This window comes from Phalacrocorax aristotelis, chromosome 4 (genome assembly GCF_949628215.1).
Source record: "Phalacrocorax aristotelis chromosome 4, bGulAri2.1, whole genome shotgun sequence".
Classification (NCBI taxonomy): domain Eukaryota; kingdom Metazoa; phylum Chordata; class Aves; order Suliformes; family Phalacrocoracidae; genus Phalacrocorax; species Phalacrocorax aristotelis.
In genome coordinates, this window is record NC_134279.1 from 75,342,799 (window position 1) to 75,366,743 (window position 23,945).

Here is a 23,945-nt window from a genome sequence, read left to right on the forward strand (position 1 = left end):
TCATGCACCTGTTTAACAAACATCACCACACATCAGCTGTTGAGGGAAAACAGGGAATCTCACCTAATACATCAAGCTGGTACGTGTGCCTAATATTGCCGTATTTGTTCTCCACAACACAGGTGTAATTTCCTCGGTCTGACGGCACAACACTCTCCATCACCAAGCTCCACTGCTGGTGTCGCAACTAGAAGAAATCAAACCATCAAGCCTGTGGTCAAGTGCCATCGTCACCAGACCATTCAAACCAGCAAACAATCAGTAAACTTCTACACACTTGGCCAGCATAAACGGACCCCAGAGTAGGCCTGAACATCACAAGGACCCATTTCAAGGGTCGTTGAAGGCTTAATGTAATAGGGAACTATTACCAATGCATGAACAATGCAACACAATGTAACATGCTGAGATTGCAACAGGGACTTGTAGATGCTTCCACAATGATAACAACAATGAAACAGCTGACAGCTGAATGTGGCACCTCTCATCAGAATCATGACTTCAGAAGGCATCAGCTAAGATAACTCTGATCTGCTGGTCCCCTCTACCAGACTACTCTCTCCCAGAGACTCTGTCAGCTCAAAATATCATACTCCTGTCTGCAGACCTTTACCACCTGCTACATATAGGTGAGATGTCTAGAAACAATAAAGATCATACTTCTTTCCCCCATCTATAACGTATTTTAAAGATATGTACTATGGAGGCAACAGGGCATGGCATCTGTCTGAGCAGAAATGGGTGTCTAAAAGTTAGTCCCCTGAATTCCCTGTAAAAAACATAAGAAAACATGCCCAACCTCAAGTCTGGTCCCTAGGATGCCTGGTCATCCCTTCTCTTTTGGCACCGAGTTTTATACTAGCTGGTTTTCTGGGTGTGGCTGATGTCCATAGTTGTTGGTTGTTCAGTAGCAGAACAGAAAGCACAACCCATGTCTCCACCCTGACCTGCTGCCCTGTGCTCCCAGCTAGAATGTTTGTTTCTAATGAGTATGAAGGAAATTATGGATATGGAAAGCAAATCTTGAATTAATACAGAAAGCAACCAGCACTAATAAAGATGACTTCACGATGCATAGCGTACGAAAGCTCTCCAAATCTCTGTATATTAATTTGATGCCTTCTGCCGCCCAGAGCAGAACATTTAACTTTATTAAACATTTTGAAGGTGACTCCAAGGACACAGAAGCAGGAGATTACAATAACGCTACACTACAGAACGTCAAGGCTGATGGAAAAAACAAGGGCATAACTGCTCCTGGAGGTTTCTTGCTGCAGCAGGTGAACTCAAATATGAAGTCATTTAACCTCTTCTGCTACACATAAATTGCATCCACATGCTTTCCTTTAAAGGGCCAAGTTGCAATTAAAGCCAGAATTTTGCAAAGAGAGTGTTTAAAGCCATAGGACTAGACAGCTTAGTTGCAAGATAAGCAAGCAAAAGCCATTTTAACAAAGCCCCTTGCTTTGTAGACCTCTGCGTCCCTGGGAACAGCACTGTTGAGCACCCCACTTTCCAGAGGCCACTGAATACAGCATTTCCTTTCATTTCAGGTTATAGGTAACAGGAGGCTGTGGCTAAGCAGTCTGTACAGAAATCTCAGTTGTTGCAGATGTCTGGTCAGGTCTGACGGCACCCTCTGCCCACCCAGCACAGCGCAGATGCAGAACCAACACTACACCTTTTGTAAAGCAACATCCCACTCAGCGCACCTCTGTAACAGCGTAGCAATTACAGGGTAAGAGATGCTGTGAGAACAGAGAGCTTGGACCCTGAGCTCACAGCTGAACACACCAGACTGGCAAGGAAGTTTCCATGCAAATTTGTGGCTGCTCAGTGGCTCATTTCCATACTGGCTTGTCTCACAGTTGTGTATAAAGACTTCATTTAATCCACTTTTCAGCATTGCAAAGCACTTTCTTCCAGAACCCCTAGGAGCTACTCCAAGGAAATGGGGCTCCAGTTATATGGATGACTCCCTAGTCAGACCTGCATTATAAAATCAGGTCCAAATTAGGACTTAGCATGTACTTTCAAAGATGCTTTCATGACACTTTCAAAGAACTCTTCATCAGGTTTGTGATGGGGACTTTGGACTCCGAATGGAGAGGAGAACCTGGGGGGCACAGCCTCATGGGGCAGAGCTTGTTTGGAAACTCTTCTAGAAGCAATAATAATTTTTTTTTAAGGTTGAGACTGGTGTCTAGATTTAAAGGATAATAAAAAGGGAAGTTCCCAAGTTAGGATAGTTGCCATACTTGATAAAACACTAGAAACATGAAGTGACTTAGTGCAGGCATTAATCAAGTGGGTGAGATACTGGAAATCCCTCTGGTTTATTTGGTGTTGTCATTCTTGGCTCCTTGTGAAACAAACATTTGCAGACACACCTGGAACCTCAGTCCATGTTTGCCAGACTGGTATGCAAGTCAGTGCAATGGTCTGGGGAAGGGATAATCCTCTATCTCCCCTCCCCCTCCATCTTCCCTTCTAGGGTCATTTAACACACACAGGCTTACAATATTAGAGATTCCAACAAGGATTTAACCATTAATGCTCTTTGGGAAATTTCATATGATAAGTCATATGAATTTCTTTTCTTTACTAGTTAAGGATGAACTGTAACAAAACTAGGTTAGCCTGGACTTCATGTTTTCAACACTCACCCTTCCCTCTTGCAGACTTAACACCAGGCAATCACAGGATCTAAATGCTGTTTGCAAGAGGCAGAAGTGGAAGAGTGGTCAGCTTTCATCTGCTGACCACAGACCTTTCACAATCAACGTTTAAACTCTTCCACACGCTGAAAACAAATGAGAACATTCCCAGCTTAAGGATTTCTGGGTTAAGACCAGATCTCGAGATGAAGTAAGCCAACCAAACTCTGCCAGATCTGGATCTTGCCCATTCTTTTCAAGCTGCCTAATCCTGTTACGAAGCTAAGTTGTAACAGGGAATTTAAATCTTAAATACATGAGATACTGAGCAGGTTTTCAATCTCTTTTTCTGGTTCAAATCTCAGCTGATATCTATCAGTATATTTATACTGGATGAGATTTACATTAGACTACTTATATCTAACCGCAGCTCAAGAGCAAAAGCAAGCAAATAAGGGAAGGAAAATTACAGAAAGAAAGATGTCTTTATATCGAGAAAGGGACAAAGAACTACACCTAGACAGACAGAGAGCTTAAACCAATCTTGCTGTAATTGGCCTGACATTGCCTTCAATAGCTCTTTAAGCATTGGCTTGTTGCTGGAAGGTGCCCCTAGAGAAACAAAGCACAGCGATGCCAAAGACTCACTACCATGTTGCAGAGGATGAAACGTGTCAATTTAAACTCAAGGGTAGATTAAAACCACTGGGAAGTGGGATGGGGAATTGCTTTCAGCTTTAGATTTTATTCTGCAAGCATAATTTAGTGCAGCTGATGTCACATAGTTTTGTAAAAAGCCACTCGAACGGCGCACGCAAGCCTGGAAATACTTCATGATGATCCTTACAGCCTGCAATTAGTAAAATATGCTTGTGCTTTGTGAATGTTATCTCCCGAAAGGCTGTTTACCCACAGGAGTTGCTTCCCCACTTCTTTTTCCTCCTTAAGTTTTCAGTAGATCCAAACCTGAGCGTGTTCTCAGCCTCGTCCAGGCTGGAGCAGGGACAGGGCAGAGGAGGGAGCTTCAAAGGCTTCACTGGAGCAATCACAAAAGGCTCTTTCAGGAATGGGTCTGAGCTAACAGGAAAGCAACAGCCCAAAACTGCAGGGAGGAAAGACTTTTTTGAATCCTTTGCTGGTTTTCTGGAGCCCGGCACACTTTGCATGCCTGGCCCTGCTTTCAAAATGCTAGAGATGGGGTAGGCATCAGCACACTGCTATGCACAGTACTGATGAAAGTGCCTTCCTAAAAATCACCTTCTCTCCTTAGCAGTAGCCCAGGGATATGCTGGGGCTGGCAGACTGCAGGCAAAAATTGTTACTCAGGAGTCCTTCCTGCTATGCTGATTTTGTTATAATCAGCTGCTGCCAGTTTTATTCTCCCCAAGTAAAAGCCGAAAGGAGTCTGACTGTGACCTCAAGGGGACAATGGAATAACAACAACAACATCAGAGAAGAGCCGATTTTCCTGTTAAAATCCTGCCATAATTCGTAATACACAGTAGCTCCGAAGCTTCTGGCTAATTAAACCATTTTAGTGTAGTCCCTTAGCTCTATCTGTAAACACAAGCCAGAGCATTTTCCAGAACACCTTATGGTAAAAACGAAGGAGGGAGAAGAAACCAGCCAAGGAGCAGATGCTACTACTCTGGCTACAAGGGAATCCAACACTTGACCGAGGGTCAGTGATTTATACCACAAGAATGTTAATGACCACCAGCATGACGGTCCAGCTCTTTGGTGAGGTCCTTTCTATACCTTCAAAGGATGCAGAAGTGGTTTTCCTTGAAAGCTAGGAGTAGCTATGGCTTGGTCTAACACATCTCAACACACTGGGCTGATCTCCAGAAATCAGGACAGAAATTTCTGCTCCTGCTTTCCATCGCTGTCCACAATGCAACCATAAACCCCGCCTCATTTTTACGTAGTCCCTGAGTGACTACTATAGACAAACTCTGAGGGAATTAGCCCTCATTCCCAAGGGACAGCAGCCCTCTTTAACACTTTGGAAAAGTGATCAAAAGAGAGATTCAAACCAAGGCTGTACCTTGATGCCCCCAATTCTATGTTCTCCTTTGAACTCCTTGCCATTTTTCAGCCAGTAGATGGAAGGAGTTGGGTTTCCACCCGCTGGACATCGGAAGCGAACGGTGTTGGCGGCGGGAACTGCCAGCAGCTTCTTCTCCATCTTATCTGGCCGGGTCCAGAAGGGGACACCTGAGAAAGGAAAAAGCAAGTTGAGCAGGCCCATTTCTGCCGCAGAGGATATCAGCTGGTGAGCAGATGCATTTGAGGAGGCTTTGACGTGTGCGGAGTGACAGTTAAATTGCTACCTGCTGCAGTTAAGATAAATGACACAGAAATGCTTTCCAGCTAAATGACTCTCATAGACATAGACAGCATGTTTGCATTTTAGGTTTGTGATGAAAGGTTCATGACCAGGTTCTTGTCTCGGTAATGCCAGTATCAATCTAGAGTAGCTGCTTTTAAATCAACAGGGAGAGTTATCCCAGATCGGGATGAGAATCTGATGTCAGCATGTAAAAAGATACAGATGTACCTTCGGGACAATAGTAGCCAAGAAACATGAAAAGCAGAAAGATGTTGGAACTGTAAAAAAATGTTCATGGGCCAGAAAGGGAGCAGAGAGAAAGTGTTAGCTGAGTGTACTGGAAAATTTTGCTTCTCGGTGAGCACAAATGTAGTGTAGCGTCCTTAAGGGAAGGGAAAAAAAACCAACAGTGCCAAACTGGTTTATCATGTTTATGTTCTTTAAGTGCAAGTCATTTTAGTTTTAAAGATTCCTGTTACCTTTGAACAGGGATAAGTTTTAAAACACCAGTGTTAGCATGAGATACTTTTTATAATCTGCCTCAACTATAGCGATGTTTCTTGGCTGTGTTACAAACATTACATATTAACTCCAAATTAAGGCAGCAGCAGCACCAAACTCGTTATACTGGGAATAAAGAAAGTTTTTTTTTAAAAAGCCTCCCAAGCTTTCATTTCTGCTTAAGGAAACACTGCAGAGCTGCACGTGGGGTGTTTCCCCTGCCATGCTGGGGGCCATATCCAGCCCCCCAGCTCCATGCTCCACACCAAGGCCAAAGGGAGATGGGGGCAGACAGTGTTTGGGCTGCAAAATAGCAAAGAGGAGTCCAAGGAGTGTAACGGGCATCTTCTCCAGATGGGAAGGAAGCATCCACAAGACACAGAGTACCCAAACCCAGCGGTCGCAGGCACCTGTGTGCTTCCAGCCAAGACAAATTGATGGTGCTGGTCCTTCAAGCATTACCTTGGAGAACATGATGGCCACCAAAGCACCACTGCTGGCCTCTCCCACAGCAGTGACAATGCTCAGAAACACCACCCAGCATCACAGTCCCACCTCAGTGCTACTCTGAAGTCTCTGTAAGCCACTTCCCCTTAATGACAAGGGTGTACAAAGTTTTCCCTCTTGTTGCATCCCTCTGAGATGTACCAGAGCTGCTTCCTTTCTCCAGCACTCCCCGATGTACTTAGCCCTGACATGTTTGGCTCCACAAGGCCCATCCCATTGCAATTCCAGGTAAGTCAGTGATGACCCCACCTTGGTCTAAGCTGCCAGTATCCCCCATATAGGCTCCCTGCTGCATTTCAACTCCAGGGATTTTGCAGGCAAGGTCATATAGCTCAGCCAAGGCACTCCATGCACCCACCAATCTTTAGCACCTGCTAACGCACTCCACATGGTCCCCGCTTCCCAGGACTCCCTGCAAAGCCCACCTGGCCACAAGGAACTGGATGTCAGGAGCTGAATACAGGAAGCCCTCCATTTGCTGGAGACGGCCCCACTGGGTGCATCACTCCCACATCTCACCTGCTTTCACACCTCTGCAGCTGGACAGCTAGACACAGGTGCCTCAGAAATGCTGCTCCAGGTTGAAATCCAGTATTGAGGGCTACCATCTGTCCTCAGACTGCCTTGCACAACACGCCGTGATGCCTATCAGAGTCAGCTCCACATATCAGAGGGATCTGGTGTTCACCCATGCCAATATGCCTCATTTTTTTAAACAACGTAACTGCTTAAGGCCCTTTTCTTGCCAGGATGGCACCAGAGCAGGAGTACCACCAGCACAAACAAAAGCAAAAGGAGGAATCCCTGCAATTCCCGTGCTCCTGCAAAATCCCGGCTACAGGACACTTCACTGTGAACACACAGCACATCCAGAAAAGGCCTCACATGCTACACAGTAACATGGGCTAAAGCGGGGCACTATGTAACTTCTACCTTCTGCTTCTACCACGTAACAATCCACCTTCCAACGTCTAAGCTTAGAAAAATGGTGAAGAACTGCACAAAAAGGGGGGAATATTCCAGAAAATGTTAGAAGAGCAGGTCTTGATGGTAAAGGAAGATGCTGCTAATGCATGCATTGGGAAGGGCAGGGACCAAGCAAAGGCTGGGCAAAAGCCCAGGCAGCAGCAGGGGCGTGAATTTGGAGGAGGACAGTTGGGGTGGTGTTGGGAAGACTGAAGATGAAGGAGCTGCAGAAAACATGTTGGGAGACACCTGGTCCTTGGTTTCTAAAGCAAAGGCTATTTTCTGGCCAAACACTTCCTTTTGGCAAAGCACCCAGGTTTCCCAGGGACTTTACTGGAGGGTAAGGGGGCTGTAGGGGAGAGTTCAGGAAAAGGCCAGGCATGGATAGAAAAGTCCCCCTTTGCCACAGCTATGAAGGGCAGCCAAATAACCTGCTGGTTTTGTGTGATTAACGTATCTGCCTACAATAAACCCCATTTTACAGCATCGGTGACACTCACCCAGGCACGGGGGTGTAACTAGATTGCTTGGGCACCCTGCCAGCACTGGGCTCCTCCTTGGGCTGTGCTTTTGGGGTGCATTCCCCCTTCCACACTAGCTGTGTGGGCTGCGAGGCGATGTTTCACGTTTTCTCACTCAAAAGACAAGTTTGAATTTCATAGGAGACCCATCAATCCACTGGCTGCAAATTTTGCCACTGAAGCCAAGGGGGATTTTGCCATTGGACATCAGAGAGGCGCAAGATGGGGCCCAGGAAAGTTTCCACCCAGGGATAATCTCCACATGGAGCAAAGGCAGGATCCGCTCCTCTCTCCTGCAATTAGTCACAGCTTCTTCTCTGAGAGCCTCCCCTCTGTTTGGATGTTCTTCCGTGCAATTTGGGGTTTTTCAGGCCTGGGCACCCCTGGATCAATGTGCCAAAATTCGAACAACCAGAGCATCGCTCTCAAGTCGAACTGGAACTAAAGAAAGTGTCTACACATTGAAAACGGTGCCTTTGTTCTCACTCACAGGAACAGCAAACAAAACATCACTGCTTTCAGTTTGCTGTGCCCCCAGAGTCCTTTCATTGCTGCTTTTTAAGGGGGAGAAAATGTTGCTAACTCTTCTTTTCAAGCAAAGCTGCAAAGCTCCAGAGAGTTTCAGGAGTGAAGAAGGAGGAAGGATGAAAGACAGGAAAAATTTCTAGACCCGTTCTCTCTAAATTAATTACGAGCAATGATTTTGCATGTGCAGGTGTGAAAAAAAAGGGACCCGCAAACATTATCACCGGCCCTTTCCCATCATCAAACACTAAACCCGACTGCCCGTTTTTGTTCGTTAAAGACACCGGCCACCCATCCGACTTGAATGACCAATTAAAAAAAAAACCGAGAGCGATACTTGGAATAATTAATACAGCCGAGCGCTCATTTAGCAATTAGGAGCTGCCACAAAATTCTGCGGCAGGCAGAATCAACCCTAATTGTGTAATTTCCCCAGCTGACGCCTCTGAGTACACAGCCAGATTTAATTGGAGATTATAGGGGCTCTTTGAAGGTGCTGGGGCTACACAGCAGGGGCTCCAAACAAACAGATACAGAGGGGTAGGGAGCACTGGGGCAGAAGAGCCGTGTGTGAAAAGGGAGTTTTGTTTTTGTTTCAGGGCCAGGAAAAACAGCTGTAGAGAACAGCGGTATTGGAAAGCCTCTTTTTGCAAAGGCAGATCTTGGTTTGTGACAAGGCTGCAACAAACGGGCTGATGATTTGAAGCTGCTGAAGTTCTTTCTTCTTTTCTGCTGCCCATCCCTAAAGGATGCCCCATTTCTGTACTGTCCTTTGGAAAGGATGCTTAAAGGAGGGTGAGCAGAGCATGGCACTCTATGTGGAGGATCTGTCTCCGTGCTCTCCAAAGGTTTTTGCATGATATATTAATTTATTTTAGAACAGCTTTGCTCTTGTTCTCTTCCTTTGGTATTTCCAGCTCCTGTCATTCAACAGTTTTGGGTCAAAACCCTCAAATTAACGAAACTGGCTTCAAACTCATGACACTACTAGAATCAGCTCTCCAAGCTCTTCTCTATAAACATGAGGATAAGAAAGTCTTGAACACAAGTAAGCCAGAAAATTAGCTTATCATCACAAGGGGCCAGGAGGCAGTGGTTTTATTCAGTGATGTGCAATATAGCAACACGCAATGAGCCAGTCCTGCATGGATTACCTCCCCCTAAATGTGAGTAACTATCAGTTATTTTGCATGAAAGCGTGTTTATTGCCTTCACTCCTCTAACTACTGACCATGGCTACGTCTGATAGCCAAGCAGGGGCTCATACACCTCATTAGCACGGTATCTTATGGTCTCATGAGATGGAGGACACAGCTCTTTGGGCCGTCCATAGGACATGGCACTGGCTATACCCACATGTCCGCCTGCCCGGGATGGTCCTGCAGACCCTGTCCCCGGTGGGATGTCCCAGCAGTGGTGGTGCCAGGGTTAACAACATGGCTCCCCAGACTCAAGAGAAGATCTGTGAAGGTTAAATGGAAGGTCTGATGTCAAAGTAACATAAAGCACATCCATGTCACGATGTGCCATGAGGTTTCACCATGCTAGCACGTCACGCTAATCAACCGTTTTTTAAAGCAGAAGAGAATCCAACTTTTTATAACGAGACCTTTAAGCAAAGCCAGTCATTACCTTTGGGTCTATAAAAAGAGACAGCCTTGAAGTCAAGAAGACCCAGAATACAGGCTATAAATACATGTGGTGAAACGCGCATTTTCCTTTTCAGTGAAGAAAAAACCATGTCTTTCTGTACCATAAACTAACTGATGTTTTGTGATACCTGTTGCTAAGAGATGTAGTGTACTACAAACCACATTTTAAAAAGTACAGAACGATTAATTGTGCTCATCAGAAGCTGCTCTGCAGCAGGAACAAATCCTGACCAAACCTGACCCTCCCTATGCCTCTACCAGGCTTCAGCAGGCATCAGGAGCCCGCAGCACCTCTGCCAAGGTGCCTGTCACCTTGCAGGATCTCGCCCTTAATTAGAAGCTATCAAAAGCCACTAACTGCTGCTGACGGGTCGCCTGGCACCGTAACTCACCATTACTGTCCACATATTGCACGATAAAGTGGTATGAATTTATTACAGTGGGAGACCTGTTTTAAAGAGTCCTGCATGTCCAATGCTATGGGCAGGAGAAATTTTCCAGTCACGTTGAACTTCTGCCAATGTACATAGCTGATTGGGAGTTCAAATGCAAGACATTTATTTATTAAAAACACATACACACAGGCAGCTCGCTTTGCAGAAATATAAAGAGCATAATAAAACACAACACTAACGCCTCTGAAGCATGTAATGATCCTGATTAATGCTATTGCCCTTAAAGAAACAAGCACTGGGATTGAAAGAGATTCAGAGTAAAAGCACTGAGAGGCTCTGGCCTGGGGCTCCCTTCCCCATGTGAGGGAAAGAAAAAGCCAGTAAAGCCAAAGAGGTTGCTCCCACTTACGGCATCAGTACATTTGGCCCTTGGCTAGGGTAAATTTTATGCCCTGACTCCAGCCAAGATGCTGGTAAGGACCAGAACCAAACCAGCTAAAAATAAAGCAGGGCAAGGGTTGCAATGGTGTATAACTGGTGTAACGTCAGTGTAGTAAAAAAAAATATATAAGTGGGTTTGTCTGGATTTACATGCAAGGAGAATTTATAACTCTAAGTCATCAAGTCAGATTCACAGAATCAAATCTCAAAAAAAAGTTATGCTACTGCTGCTCTAGGATATTATAGCAACGATACTACTCTGGCAGCTATTTCTAAATTTTCAGATAAACATCACCACAGTACTATCCTGAGGTCACTGATTTGAACACAGAGGAAGAGCTGCTGTCCGAGCAGGCAAACATCTGGATGAGCTGCTCCACTTGGGAGCATCTCTTGGAAGGAAAAGCCCTCTGTATCCCAGAAAAACAAGTTACCTGTATCTTCTGACTCATCATCATCATCTTCATCATCACCTGATGAAGGGGAATCTAGGAAAAGAAGCAGAAAGAAGTGAAGCAGAAAGAAGATGGCACATGGGGACATCACGTTGGGCAAGGCTGTTGGTGCCACAGTGGGCTCCAGCGAGGGAGGACAGCCAAGTGATGGGTCACCCTTCCCTGCAGCTCCACAAGCCTGTCCCTCCCACACTGCTGGGCCAGGGACCAGTGGCCAGGACCTTTCAGAACTGGGAGAGAAGTGTCATGAGTTTGCCAGTGCCCTGCCACCAGAGATCGGGGTCCAATGCCAAATACTATTCCCTGTGTGAAGTGCTCTTCTCCTCATAAATACAAAAGCAATTCCAAAAGGGGAAGTTTCTTTTTGCAGAACAAGCTCTCCCCCATGTTTTTCCCCTCTAGCACTCACTCTGAAGACTTTTTATTTCACTGAGTCTCAAAATGACAGGTCAGCATTTCTAATTCACTGTCCCTGCATTTTTCTTTTAACTCAATATACCCCTGCCACGTCTCCCTTCGTTAACTCCTTGCTCAACCACTCAGACCAAAGTTTTTAAAACTTCCCCTTGCAATCAAACCTCTCTCTTGATGGACATTTTGATGGCTACTCCGTGAACCAGTTCCCTTTGATTATATTCCTCCTACAGAGGCACCTCAAGGCTGTAACTGAATACAGGTTAACAGGTGGAAATTTTCCATCTGTATCTCTCCAAAACATCCTGAACAGTTTCAGTTAATATGGTCTAACACCTCACCTTCTCCAAGCTGTCCACAATGAAGTCTCAGTCCCTGTACCCCCACCAAATGTCTACTGTAAATGTAAATCCCATTATAAAATACCAGCTTAGTAGATTTAGTTTACACAATTTAATACAATTCAGTGTCTGGAAGATCTAGCATCACTGACTTCGTATAACCTCCATGAATTTCTTTTTTAAATAAAGGCAAAATGCTAACAACCCAGCAGCCTTTATATTCTGAGACAGGGGTAAAAGAACTTGGCCTTAAACACTAGAAAATATGAAACTTTATGAGTGTTCAACATGCGGCCAGAAATGTAAAGCACTGCTTTAAGTCAAGCCAGGCAGAACCTCCTTCATGTCAAGATGCACTTGAGTTTTCTGCTGTTCTCTGACCAGCTCAGTGGAAGTAAAAAGGGGGTGTAGGGGGGGTGTGGGGTGTGGTTTTTTTTTGGGGGGGGGGGGGGGGGGGGGGGAAGAGGTAAGGGAAAGGTAACAACAACTGCTACTTCTCTGCACAATTGGGAAGGACTTTCCAGATATATTCACCATCTACAGGTGCAAGTAACACAGGAATCATCTCCCTGCTTTGGACTGCAGTGGCATATCATGCTTTGCACCTTTCTCTTCGGCAAAGTCTCAAGGAAGACTTGAAGCACATATCTAGCTGCAAATCCACAGTTGAGGTCCTGCTGGCAGCAGAACTAGGGAAAAGCCACAGGGGTTGCTGAAAGTGAAGTGGATGTTTAGGTGTTTTGGCTGAACCAGTAGGTTTACTCAAGTCCTGGCGAAGGCAGAAACCGAGCCAAATCCCCACCAGCATTGACAGAGGAACCAGCACATTCTCAGCCCTGCACTCTCAGATTTGGTTACCCATATATTAGCATTTGATTATAGATTACTTCTGATTTCCAATGAACCAACCGTGACCAGAGGAGCAGAATCAATTTTTAAACCAATTCAAAAACATTTCCACAAGATTAAGGGATGAGTCTTTGACCCTGCTTGTGGTTCAGATGAGAGATACAGCTTAGGTTTTAAGACCAAACATCTCATGTTCAGAGCTGCTGTCCTATTCAGGTTACCAAAACATCACCTTTTTCAATAGGTGACTAAAAATTTGTAAGCTATTTGTTAATCATTTAGTAAAATAGTAATCCTTTTCAGAAGTTGACGAGTACTGGTGTCAGCAAGAACTGCTAGATGCTATTCTCAAAAGGGTTTTAATTATGAATGGAAAGGGGTTTAATTTTTTTAGTCACCTGTTTTGAAGAGCTTAGTCTTGGGTATTTTGAAAGCTCTTTTCACTGGTACCAGCCTGCAGTATGTGCTCACCACGGGGGTGCTGAGGCTACTAAATCCAAAGGCTGTTCTGTGCGTGAAATGGTTGCAGAAATGGAGCTTCTGCCAACAGGGCTGGAGATCAGTTTGGGCATGCAGCCTCCATTTGTGATCCTCTTCAAGTGCTCAAGCTTTAAGAGGACAGTATGTTTCTTTTTGTAAACTAGCAAAACACTCAAGCCCATTCTGTCAAAGGAGGCATTTTAAAGAGATCAAACCCTGCCATTAATCAGCCTTCGTCTCAACCCTGTAATGCCAGCATCTCCTTGCTCTACCCTCAGCATAAAGCATCTCACAGTGTACAATGACAGTCGCTGCAGAAGAGCCAATCTGACTCAAAACTCATGGCCCCACATAGAAAAATCCTGATATGCACCTGGAATCTGGAAGCGTCTCTCAAAATGGGACTTAAGTGTATATCAGCTATTCTGAATATACCTAGCCTAGTTTTGCTCATTTAAGAATACAGATCAGAGCAATTCCACTTTGTTAGCACAGATTTAAACCAATTTAACGCAAAGAACAACTCCAGCCCCAAACAACACAGATATCCACATAAACACCTGACCAGATACCCAAACTAATTGCTGACGTTACCTTTAAGAAGTGGGAACACAAACCACAAATCTCCGATAACAATCTCATCTCCGCAGTGCCACGCTGAGCAATCAATACTAATTATGAAGAAATAACTGAGCATACGAGAGGCGCCACTATTGCCACACAGAGCAGGGCTTCAAAGTTTAGAACAAGTGCTGCTGACAGCTAAAACGGAGACTCCCACATTACCCGCACTTTGGTGGTAATGACAGTGGGCTAATAGAATCAAAGACTCATAATGCTGTCAGAAAGCAGGTTCAGGTTACTCGCTTGTTCTTAAGCTGTTATTAGCTATTATTAGTGAAGAGGAAAAACACTGGGGCTTAAACTTTTTTAAAAGCAGAGGATTATCAGCCCTCCCACTATTAAAAACAATTTCTCACTTTACGAACTTTTGGGGCTGGCAGCTGTTTCATTTGAGCATGTAACCAGCTGCCCTCTTCTGCCTCCCTGCTGCCCCTTGAACTCAAAAGCATTTTAATGTCACCAAAAAAAAAAAAAAGAAAAAAAGGAGAGCAACATTTCTAACAACCAGCAGTTCCTTGGATAGTTCCAATAATCATACCTAGTTAAAGGAAGCCTTTCAAGGGCCAAATACTTCTTTAACCATTTAATTGATATGACCTTGAAGCATTCACAGCAATCTCCAGTAACATTCAATGAAAAGCAGATGTTGGTGAAGGCTTGCTGAAACGAGCTTTTATTCTCATGATGGTTTGATTCTCTCACTTACACAAAATCCTATTTCTGGCACGAGAAAGCCCTTTATGGACTGGATGTGATTTACAATCACAAACATCTCTGTGTTTGGTTTTCAGACAGAGCCCCTTACTTTTTGAGGGAACTCAACTTTTGGAGGCAAGGACCTACTGTTCAGGGATGCTTGAAAAAGCTCCAACAGCCCAAGGGCAAATGTAAGTTTTCAAAACCGTAGACCCACAAGGGGTTAATTTTCCTGAAAATTCAGGGTTTTACTCTGTGTGATCAGGAGGCTTTCTATCTGCTCGCAGAGATGGGTATCCATCTACCAATGCAGCACCCTGAAAACATGGAGATGATCTTAGTGCTAGTGGTTACCTATCTGGGAACAACGTATTTTTCTGACACTCTCTGGTTACTGATCCAGGCTTCCACAGCTTGTAGCTCTTCTGTCCTACTGTCCTAATCATGGAAAATATGGTCAAGCAAATGACAGCATGTGCTTTGCTAACACAGCACTTGTTTGCACTGTATGAATCCCAATAAGTACCTTTGATGAAGCACATATTTGAGATGTACACAGTTTACAGATAAGCTACTTCCGAAACAAACTAGTAATTTGTGATAACCAGGATGGAGGGAAGAGATTTATCAGCTGTAATAGGGAAACAGTTTTCAGGAACCTCCAGCTTTTACATGTAATTTTGCCACTGATTTGTCACATAAAGTGGAAAAAGTCACTTAACCTCCCTGAGCCACAGTTCACTCACTCACAAAAGACTTCAAAGGCACATGTAGCATTGCATCTATTTGAGTGTTAAGGGGGATTTGGGGTTTAATCTGACCAGCACTGTTTCTAAGTCTCGCTCAGTATTAACATCAAGCTTTAACATTTGGTATGGACACGCAAGAATTCTTCGACTGGTTTGTTCTGTCAGTCTAATCACTGCCAGGAGTTACCAGGGACGTAGAGACCTACTAAGTACGGATGAACACCGCAAAGCACCAGCTGTACTGAACACGTGAAGGGGCAAAAATTTAAAAAAAAAAAAAATCCCCGAGACATCTGTATTTCTGTACATACCTGTAACTCTGACTGTAAAGTTTCCCAGGACCTCGCTGGAATGCCTTGGCTTGCAACTATACAGCCCCGAGTCATCATATGACACATTGATTATCTTCAACAGTTTTTGTCCAATATGAGTTCTGTTGGTAGGTGCAATCCCGATACCATCTTTAAACCAGAAAACAGACACTGAAGAGCCTTGGGTGTTACAGGAGAGTTCAATGGTATCTCCACTTCCAAACACCAACTCTTCCAGAAAGGCGGTCTCGCTCCTCAAGTATTCTGCAAAGGGAGAAAGAAATGGAAATGAGTAAATATGAGCAAGCGTCAGAGGATGAAAGAGCTTTTTAAAAAGAAATTTATATTAGCCCCACTGATGCTTCCATGGGCCCAGAGCTCCTCCTTACCTCTGCCAGAGGTAAGCCTTGCCTGCAACCAGACAGGTAGTAATGCAGAAAGACAGCTGCGCACACTACAGTCAGGTCTCTGGCTGATCTACAAGGATGGCTTCAAACCTGTAGTGACCAAAACATGGCCATCCCACGAGGCGCATCACCACAAACAGCACAGACCTCTGTGCAGGGTCATTGCAACACCCAACGCTGCATGAAGGGCTGATCTGGCAAAAATAAGTGTGTGCTGAGAAGTTCACAGTTCAGGCTCTGGAACTCAATTTCTTTACTTCTGTGAGTCTGTCCACAACCCCTGTGAGACCCAGCAAGGAGAGGATACAAGGAGCAGAAATGGAGATAAACCCGATTTCTCAAGTGACTCTGGGTGGCCCAAAAGCAACCTCTGTGGGCTGAAGGAAACAAGGGGGAAGGCCAGACAGAAGACACAGGTTGGAATAGCTCAAATAAATGAACCCACCACTAGCTCACTGTTGGAGTTACCCCCCGCGCAACAAAGAAGTGCAGAACCAAAGACGGCATGAAAGCTGAAATCTCTACTTCTTCAGTCTATCTACCAGCTGTGGCAGTTTGTTCCATGAGTGATGACAGTGAACCCTGCCACAGGCTGGAGGTATTCGTTTTACCACAGGATAATGACACAAGGAAGGCTCAAGCTCAGAAATCTCCCCACGGAGGAATGTGGGGCATGTTGAAAGTGCGGTTCTTGGGTCTGATGGTCCTCAGGCTCATTTTAGTGACATAACCTCACTCTTGACATTGAATGCTTTATTCATCCTTTACACCAGTTTAATAAAGAAGAATTAGCCCTCTACAGCTGCCCTCAACTCAGTTAGACCAACAGCAAGACTGCCATTCTCCCCACCTTGTCTATGCTAACCAACATTTTCGCTTGGCATTGCCCCATCTCTATCTTCCGGCTTACACCAGCTCTGAGACTGTATGCTCCACCAGGCACAAGCCTGGTTATGCCCATAAGGCATAACCATCTTAGTTTGTACAATATGTATCACAGAGGATCCTATTCCACGGCGAGATGAAGATGCTTTGGTGCCATGATTACATAATTAGCGGGCAAAAAGTAATTCAAAACAGATCCATCTGACCCTAATCCTATGATCCAAACCCAGGTGGCCTGAATTGATCTCTGACAGTAATCAGACACGGACAGGTGATCCTCATTTTACAGCTTTAGCATATTCACAGATTACAATTTGACTATGAAACCAATGCAATTACAGGAGCTCTGAATACCTGAGGATGTGGCATTGGCTTCAAGCTGCTCTTTTGCCATTAAATGGAAGAGTTGGAGCGGATTATGAGAGAAAAATGTATTGCTTTTTCTCTTCTTGTCATGCAATTTTTTTTTCTTGTGGAAATGTAAAAATTAAAAATATAAAAACATTTCAGTCAACAGCCTTGCAGGGTAGCAATAAAGAATCCTCGGGTCTGAAAATGTGGTATTTCATGGGAGGTATCGTCTTGCAGGAGGCAAAGCCCACACTCATTGGGGTTACAAAGAACCTTTCCTCTGATACCCTGGCAGCACTTCCAACTCAAATATTTTAGGTTTTGGCCAGAATTTTGTGGTATTCATACAGTCAAAGATTTAGGGTGGGGGTTTTCTTCTCTTTTAATGAAAAGATTTTCCCTGGAAGTGTGTACTTTTATAAAAAGAAGACAGAGCTCCAGCATCTCTTTCCTATCAGACCAGCACCTGTTGCGACATTGAATGTTTGCCCATGGTCTCTTTCCAACTGGGATATATCCTTGGGGAAAATTCAACTGAGAAATATTCTGGTTTAAATGTTCCTTTCAGGTTTTTTTCCTCCTTCTTTGAGACTATAAGAATTTTTTCAGTGGTACCAACTCTGGCTTCTAATTAGAAGGCCCTGTAATACAGCTTTGCACTTGCACAACTGGGTACTGATCTTTGTTTGTTGACTCTGATGGAAGCTCTTGCTAATTTAATCTACTGGAAAACAAACCCCATGCAGCTGCACAATCCCTCCACACAAAATACACAGTTTTACCCAAGCTGTTTGCTAAATGATCAGGACTTGTGTATTTTGGCTTTTGCATCATAAACCTACCAAACAGGAAGAAGCCCAGACGAAGCACAACCTGAACTGTACTGCTTAGCCATTTAAAAGGAAATCACGCTTTTTTGAAAGCCGTAATAAACCTGGGTTAATGACAAAGCGACCAACTATTTTTATAAACCATAATTAGGGAATGCTGAAATGAAGAGGAAATTTGCTTTAGACTCAGAGCAGAACGACTGGGGTCTGAAGCTTCTTCTGTGGAAAGAAGCATCATCTCTTGTTTCTGACAACTTTATTTTGGCACCTCTGCCCTCCATCTCCCCAGCCAGTTACGAGCGGGTACCGCGATGCCTGTTAAATGCAAAGTTCAGCCCTAATGACTTTATTCCTACTGACAGGGAGTAGTATCTGGAAAGACAGAGTGGTGAATTAAAAGGAGAATGTTACTAATGGTTTTAATCTCACTGCTTTACACAGTTTTTCAAATTTCAGTTTATATGCTTATGGCTTAAAAAAGAAACAGTCCCCAAACTGGAGACCTCCATAAAGTACTAAAATGTGCACTTAAGTGCTTAAGCACTTTGTCCAACTGTGATCTTGGAGAACGAAATGTTATTCTTATTATTCCTAATATAGCTTTCAAATATGATGATAAATCTGAAAGTGGAGACAGTCTTGCTTCCATGTCAAGAACAGCTGGAGTTTAAAGCAGGGAACCAGAGCCCAGCACCTCCTTCCTGCCTTCCAGCTGCAAGTGCCAGGTGTTTCCAACACCTTCTCAACATGAGACACCAAGACATGAAGGTGACATGAGACTGCCCTCTCTGAGGCCAAGCATCCAGCCATCAGACTGACTAGTAGAAATCATCATCTCTAACCACGTGGCAGGAGCTGCGTGCCCTTGGGCATAGATGGGATGAGCCCTCCTGGGGACCTGGGCAAGGGTTTGGCCCCCTTCTTCATCTTGCATCTCCCACTGCTAAATAATACGGAAACCAGTACAGGGGAGCAGGCGCCAAGCTCTCCTCGCACGGTTGCATCTTGCATCTGGTCACGCACCTTTGACTGAAGCAGTCAGAAATCTTCCCACTGCAAAGCAGCACTGCAGGGAGGCAGGTTTCAGATTTACTGGAGCTACAAACACACACCTCCCGGACCTCAGAACTGGATCTTAAGAAAACCATCCTTGATGATGGCAAACAACTATCCCCATGCATCCTTTAAAACCTTCCTAAAGCATTTCTATCGCAAGTCAGGTTGCAAAGGTCCCTCCTGACTCTCCCAAAGGAAACTCCCATTTGGGATCTAACTGACATTAACAGCATCTTTTCAAAATCCCCAGCAGACATAGGTATAAATTACTGGGGAGTTAACTCATGTAGGGGTTATGGGAGCCCACTCCACCACTTGCCAGCAGAGCAGGGATTAATGAGTTTGCAGCTTTACTGGGTTCTTTGAGAGGAGGAGGCAATCTAGGTTGTGGGCTCCCAAGATATGACTAAAATTCAACCACTTATGGGTTTAGCCAAAGCAGTAATGAGTTGAGAATCACCTAGAGATGCTTCTAATGGAGATCAGCCATTTGCAGCATCATCACCGCTGCTGGTATCAAGCATGCTACAGAGAAAAGAGGCAATTTTTAAGCTGTTCAGAGGAGCAAAAAGGCAGCAACTAGCTGGGAAGCACCTTCCACAACGAGAAGCAGCTGGCCCAGCAACGCTAAAATGCTTTTGTATGTATTCACTTACAAGGGTAACACACTTCATCTCCATAGCTGCTTGGCTCATCCCAGCAATAATTCACTTTCTGTGTGGTTCGCCGCTCCAAGTGCTTAAGTGTGTCAGTATTTCCATCAGATGTCTGCTCCTCTTAGACATCAATACTTGTTCCTGGCTGAGCATGGAAATGTTTTATTTTGTTTTAACACAGGCAGCTCTCAAGAACGTCAGGAAGATATGCAGTTTTTTGTTTTTCAGGCATGAAAAGGACAATGGGGTGGAAGGTGGTGGGCTATTCCTGGGCTGCTTATGGCCCCCCAAAAACTTCAAGCCAACTTAAGAGCCTGGCTGGTGCCCTCCCCGGTGCCAGGGACTATTTCCAGGTGCCGTGGCAGAAAGCCTGGGGCTGCTCCTGGGTGGTGAAGGCCCAGGGTGCCCACGGGAGGTTCAGTGGGGTGGGAGAGCCCCTGGGCCCTGCACTGCCTCGCAGGGTGCTGGGTCCTGGCTCCAGAACACTCCATCTGGTTATTTCCCTTCACCTGTGTTTTTCTTCCTGGAATAGCTTCCCACAATTCCGCTTTTTCAAACATCAAAGGGTTTGGGAGCCTCCCAAGGGACTGCTCAGGTAGGGTACATGCCTGCCCCATCATCCTCCTCCTCCAGCGAGCATCCCACAGCTGGGACACATCCACCACACAGCCAAAACCCCACCGGGACTGCCCCCACAGAGGGCTCAAGGCACACGACCTTCAGTACCACCGGCAAAATATTCCTCACCTCACCCTGAACCCTGGCAGTCCCGGAGAGGCTTTTCAGTATTGCTTCACAGCCCGGTGGTGGAATGGACTGAGCAGCTCATTTCTAAGTGGATCATATTTTCCCCTTTTCAAGCTGGACAAGCTGTATTTGGCATATTAACAAGCTGAAAGATAGCAGCACTCCACACATTTCTCTCTTCAGGTTGATTTGAAAACATTTCTTGTTCTATGTATTATATTGCACCAAATCCACTGTGACGGGATATATTATAGGATTACAGAGCAACAACCATGCCAGAGCTTTCTCCTGTCGAGTTTGGTATCCCATTCCCAGGGGGATGATGGTCACAGCCACCGAGTCGGTGGCTAACTGCTGTAGGGATATGGAAACCTCCCCTGGCCCCAGCACTGGTGGGATGAACAAGGCCATGACGGCAAAGAGCACACAGACTATCTCCAGGCTCAGACCAGCGCCGAGTCCTGTATATAAGTGTTCCACCTGCGTTTATAGGGGCCCATGGTATTATTCAACACCCACAACAGTGTTTTTCTCTAATACCTGTGTCACTGCTCATGGGACGGGGCCGTTTCCCCACCTCACCTCAGGACTTCTGCGCCAGGAAGAGCAAACCCCATTGCCCAGAAGGGAAGCAAGACACTTTTCTTGCCAAACACTGTTCATCTGGGACTTGCCTTCATTTAAAAAGCAGCCAGGAGGGGTGACACGGGCTGACAAGCAGCCGCAGTGCCACCTCCCTGTGAGCGCCCTGCGATGTCCCTGTTCCCTCCATCTCCCCAGAGAGGCAGACAGGCCCCGGGGGAACACTGAAAACCACCAAACCAGGCGCAGGCGGCCGCACAGAGCAGCAGTCCCTGTGAGAGGCGGGCATGGGCACGGTAAGACCCTGTGATTGCCTCTTTCCCCAAGCACCTGCCTTCTCAGGGCAGATAAGATCAAGGGAGCGCCCCCGCAGCAAAGCGAGCTCACCTAAAGTCACCGCATACCCTCACAGCACCCCAGAGAGCTGATGGGGTATTTTTTATGTATGTTTTTTTGGCAGTGCTTCCTCTCCTTTCTGCCACAGCCAGGACGGTGCCAGTGGCAGAGCGTCCTGGCCTGGCCATGGCCGTGCCACCTCAAAGGGCACATCAACAGCCCAGCACAGCAAAATATAATAAAGAAAATCAAAGCTTTGTATGTTTTATATGTATAATATTAAATATATGTCTATATATAACTATATAAACATATATGTACATACATACAATTTATACCATTTTATGTATATGATATAGAAAATATATAAAAGTATTATACAAAATATATATCCTGTTTTATCTCTTCCCCTCTTTTCTCCCTCTCCAAGGTCAAGACCCCTCTTGGAGCACGCTTCCCAGTGACAGGCTGTAGCCATCCCGGGAAGAAGGGGCTCCGGCAATCACAGCAGCACTGGATGCTTTGCCGAAGCAACATCATTTCCCGAGGTGGTGTTCAGCTGGGCCATGTCCCCTGCGCAATGGGGCTCACACCTCAGCAAAAATAAAAAAATCTGGTTGCTTCTGTAAAAGCCTATACCATGATCCAGAAATGTGCCTTTAGGAAACCATGTCCAAAAAGGGTTTGACTCCATCATTTGAAGGTGCCACTTTATCTTTCACCTATTGAATGTGTTTGCTTGCAGGGGTAGTTCTCCTAGAAAAGCTTAAAATAGCTTTCCTAATAATAATGCAAGGCTGACTGTTTATACTGTATTACCACCAGAGTGGCCTAGGAAATTGTTACCAGACAATGTTTCTTCCAAAGATGTTAACAAGTGTGCTGCACTGTATTACCACCCAGTGGTTTTTTTGGGGTTTTTTTGAGATCTGTGTTAGGAGGAAAGCCATCTTTTTTCCTAGAGAATTAGCAGAACGATAACCAGGTTTAGTTCTGTCATATGCAGCTTTCTTCATAAACAAGAGATTATGGAAAGAAAAAAAATCTCTAGTGTTTAACTTGGCTATCCCCAACAGCGACTTTGGAAGAGCTTCTCAAATGGAAAAGCAGATGTTGCAAATCTGCCTTATCTACGGAGCAACTGTTGACTCTGTTGTGCAAATCCTAATTTACATCTGCATGAAAGGTTTCAGAGATTAAATGGCATTCAAGGAGGAATATTAGCTTTTCTCCCTCCCTCCAGCCCTCCTTTGAATGGATTTACTACTGGCAATTAGCTTTCTGTTCCACCGGCCAAGTAGAAAACAGGATTCATCAGGACTCTACAGTATCCTCCTTTTAATGGACTGTTTTCTCAAATCACCCAATTCAGATGCTGAGAGTCAGAAAAAGAAGTAAATCGTCACAAAGCTAAAATAGTTACAAAAACACTTTGGCCAGGAGGATTTCCCTGTGACACTTGGAAAGCCCTGAGGAGGGAAGAAAAAAAAAAAAAAAACAACAGAGAACAAATCAAAGGGGTCTCCTGGCTACACCTAACAAAAATGGGGATGCAAGACCCAAGAGACACAAAGCTTTGGTTGCTGCTGAGAGCCCAGAGCCTGTCCCAAGGGCAGCCTTCCGCTGGGGCTTTGCTGGCTTAAAGGAACAGGCAGTGATGGGGAGTTGTCCTTAAAATTTGGCCAGACTGTGTAATCACTACCCATATCCAGCTATCTCACAGTTCTGTGCTCCTTGATTTTTCTTTTTAACAGAAATGAAAGAACCGGTACAAAATGTCCCCCACTTCTTCATCCATAGTCCCTAAGGACAGGGAATGGTGGAGTGGAGACACGGCAGTGTGGGGATGCTGAGGTCCCCAGGCTGTGCTGCTCCATGTGTCCTAAGTGAGCTGCTACCTCGTGCTGAAGCACCTCAAGGATGCCCATGCAGATGGTTCCTGCTCTCCCATGTGCTGAAGCCTTTGTGGTTTGAAGCCTTTGTGCTTTACTCAAGGGGAGAGCAGCAATGAGCTGCACCAGATCTCAGCAGCCCATGCTTGTGGTGGGGATGACACCAGTCCCAGCCCAGCAGGTGGGTGAGTGCGTCCTTACGGCTGCTTTGCCCACATGTCACACAGCCCACCTCACCCAACCACAGTGGCCAAACGTGGTCAACCCAGACTGCTCCCTACTCAAGACAGAGTGACAGGACACCAGTTGGGCTGATCCTACGTGGAGCACAAGAGACTGCTGATGGGTCGTCGTCCTTTTGGTGTCTGCCTCTTGTTGCCTCTGAAGAATGGTGGCCAGCTTGGCCCTAGCTTTTGCACAGCACAACAGGTGCATTCCGGCTTGATCTCTACAGACAGATCCCACCACAAAATGGCTCATGTTTTTGCATTCCTGCTTCTCATGCCTGAGGAAGGCCAAAAAAACCTCACCGTGGCAGCAAGCAAGCAACCGCCACAACACCTTTCCAAAGCCAGTGGAGGCAGCTAGGGAAACTGAGGCACAGACTGAGGCTTCCCAGTGCCCCCGTGGACCAGGCAAAGCTTGTCCCCAGCCTCCATCGCAGCAGGAATGGGTCCTGCCAAAGTGTGGAGGCCCTGAGCAAACCTATGCTCTCCAGCATCAGTGCTCCATGCCATCCCTCTTGCTTCGCTGGACCAGTACCTGGCGGGGTTTTATAGGTGACACA

At 45.5% G+C, this 23,945-nt stretch overlaps 1 protein-coding gene across 8 annotated transcripts in view; it reads right to left on the reverse strand.

Annotated features, from left to right (window-relative positions):
• FGFR3 (fibroblast growth factor receptor 3) overlaps positions 1-23,945 on the reverse strand; it is a 55,796-nt gene that overhangs the window by 17,690 nt on the left and 14,161 nt on the right. For 6 of the 8 annotated variants that reach the window (XM_075092065.1, XM_075092063.1, XM_075092062.1 and 3 more), the window contains exons 3-6: positions 15,417-15,680; positions 10,932-10,985; positions 4,705-4,874; positions 64-187 (exon numbers count right to left, since the gene is read on the reverse strand). In XM_075092065.1, the coding sequence (XP_074948166.1) occupies positions 64-187; positions 4,705-4,874; positions 10,932-10,985; positions 15,417-15,680 (612 nt within the window). The remainder of the gene's footprint in view (positions 1-63; positions 188-4,704; positions 4,875-10,931; positions 10,986-15,416; positions 15,681-23,945) is intronic. The other 2 variants (XM_075092070.1, XM_075092069.1) reach the window with 1 other exon arrangement.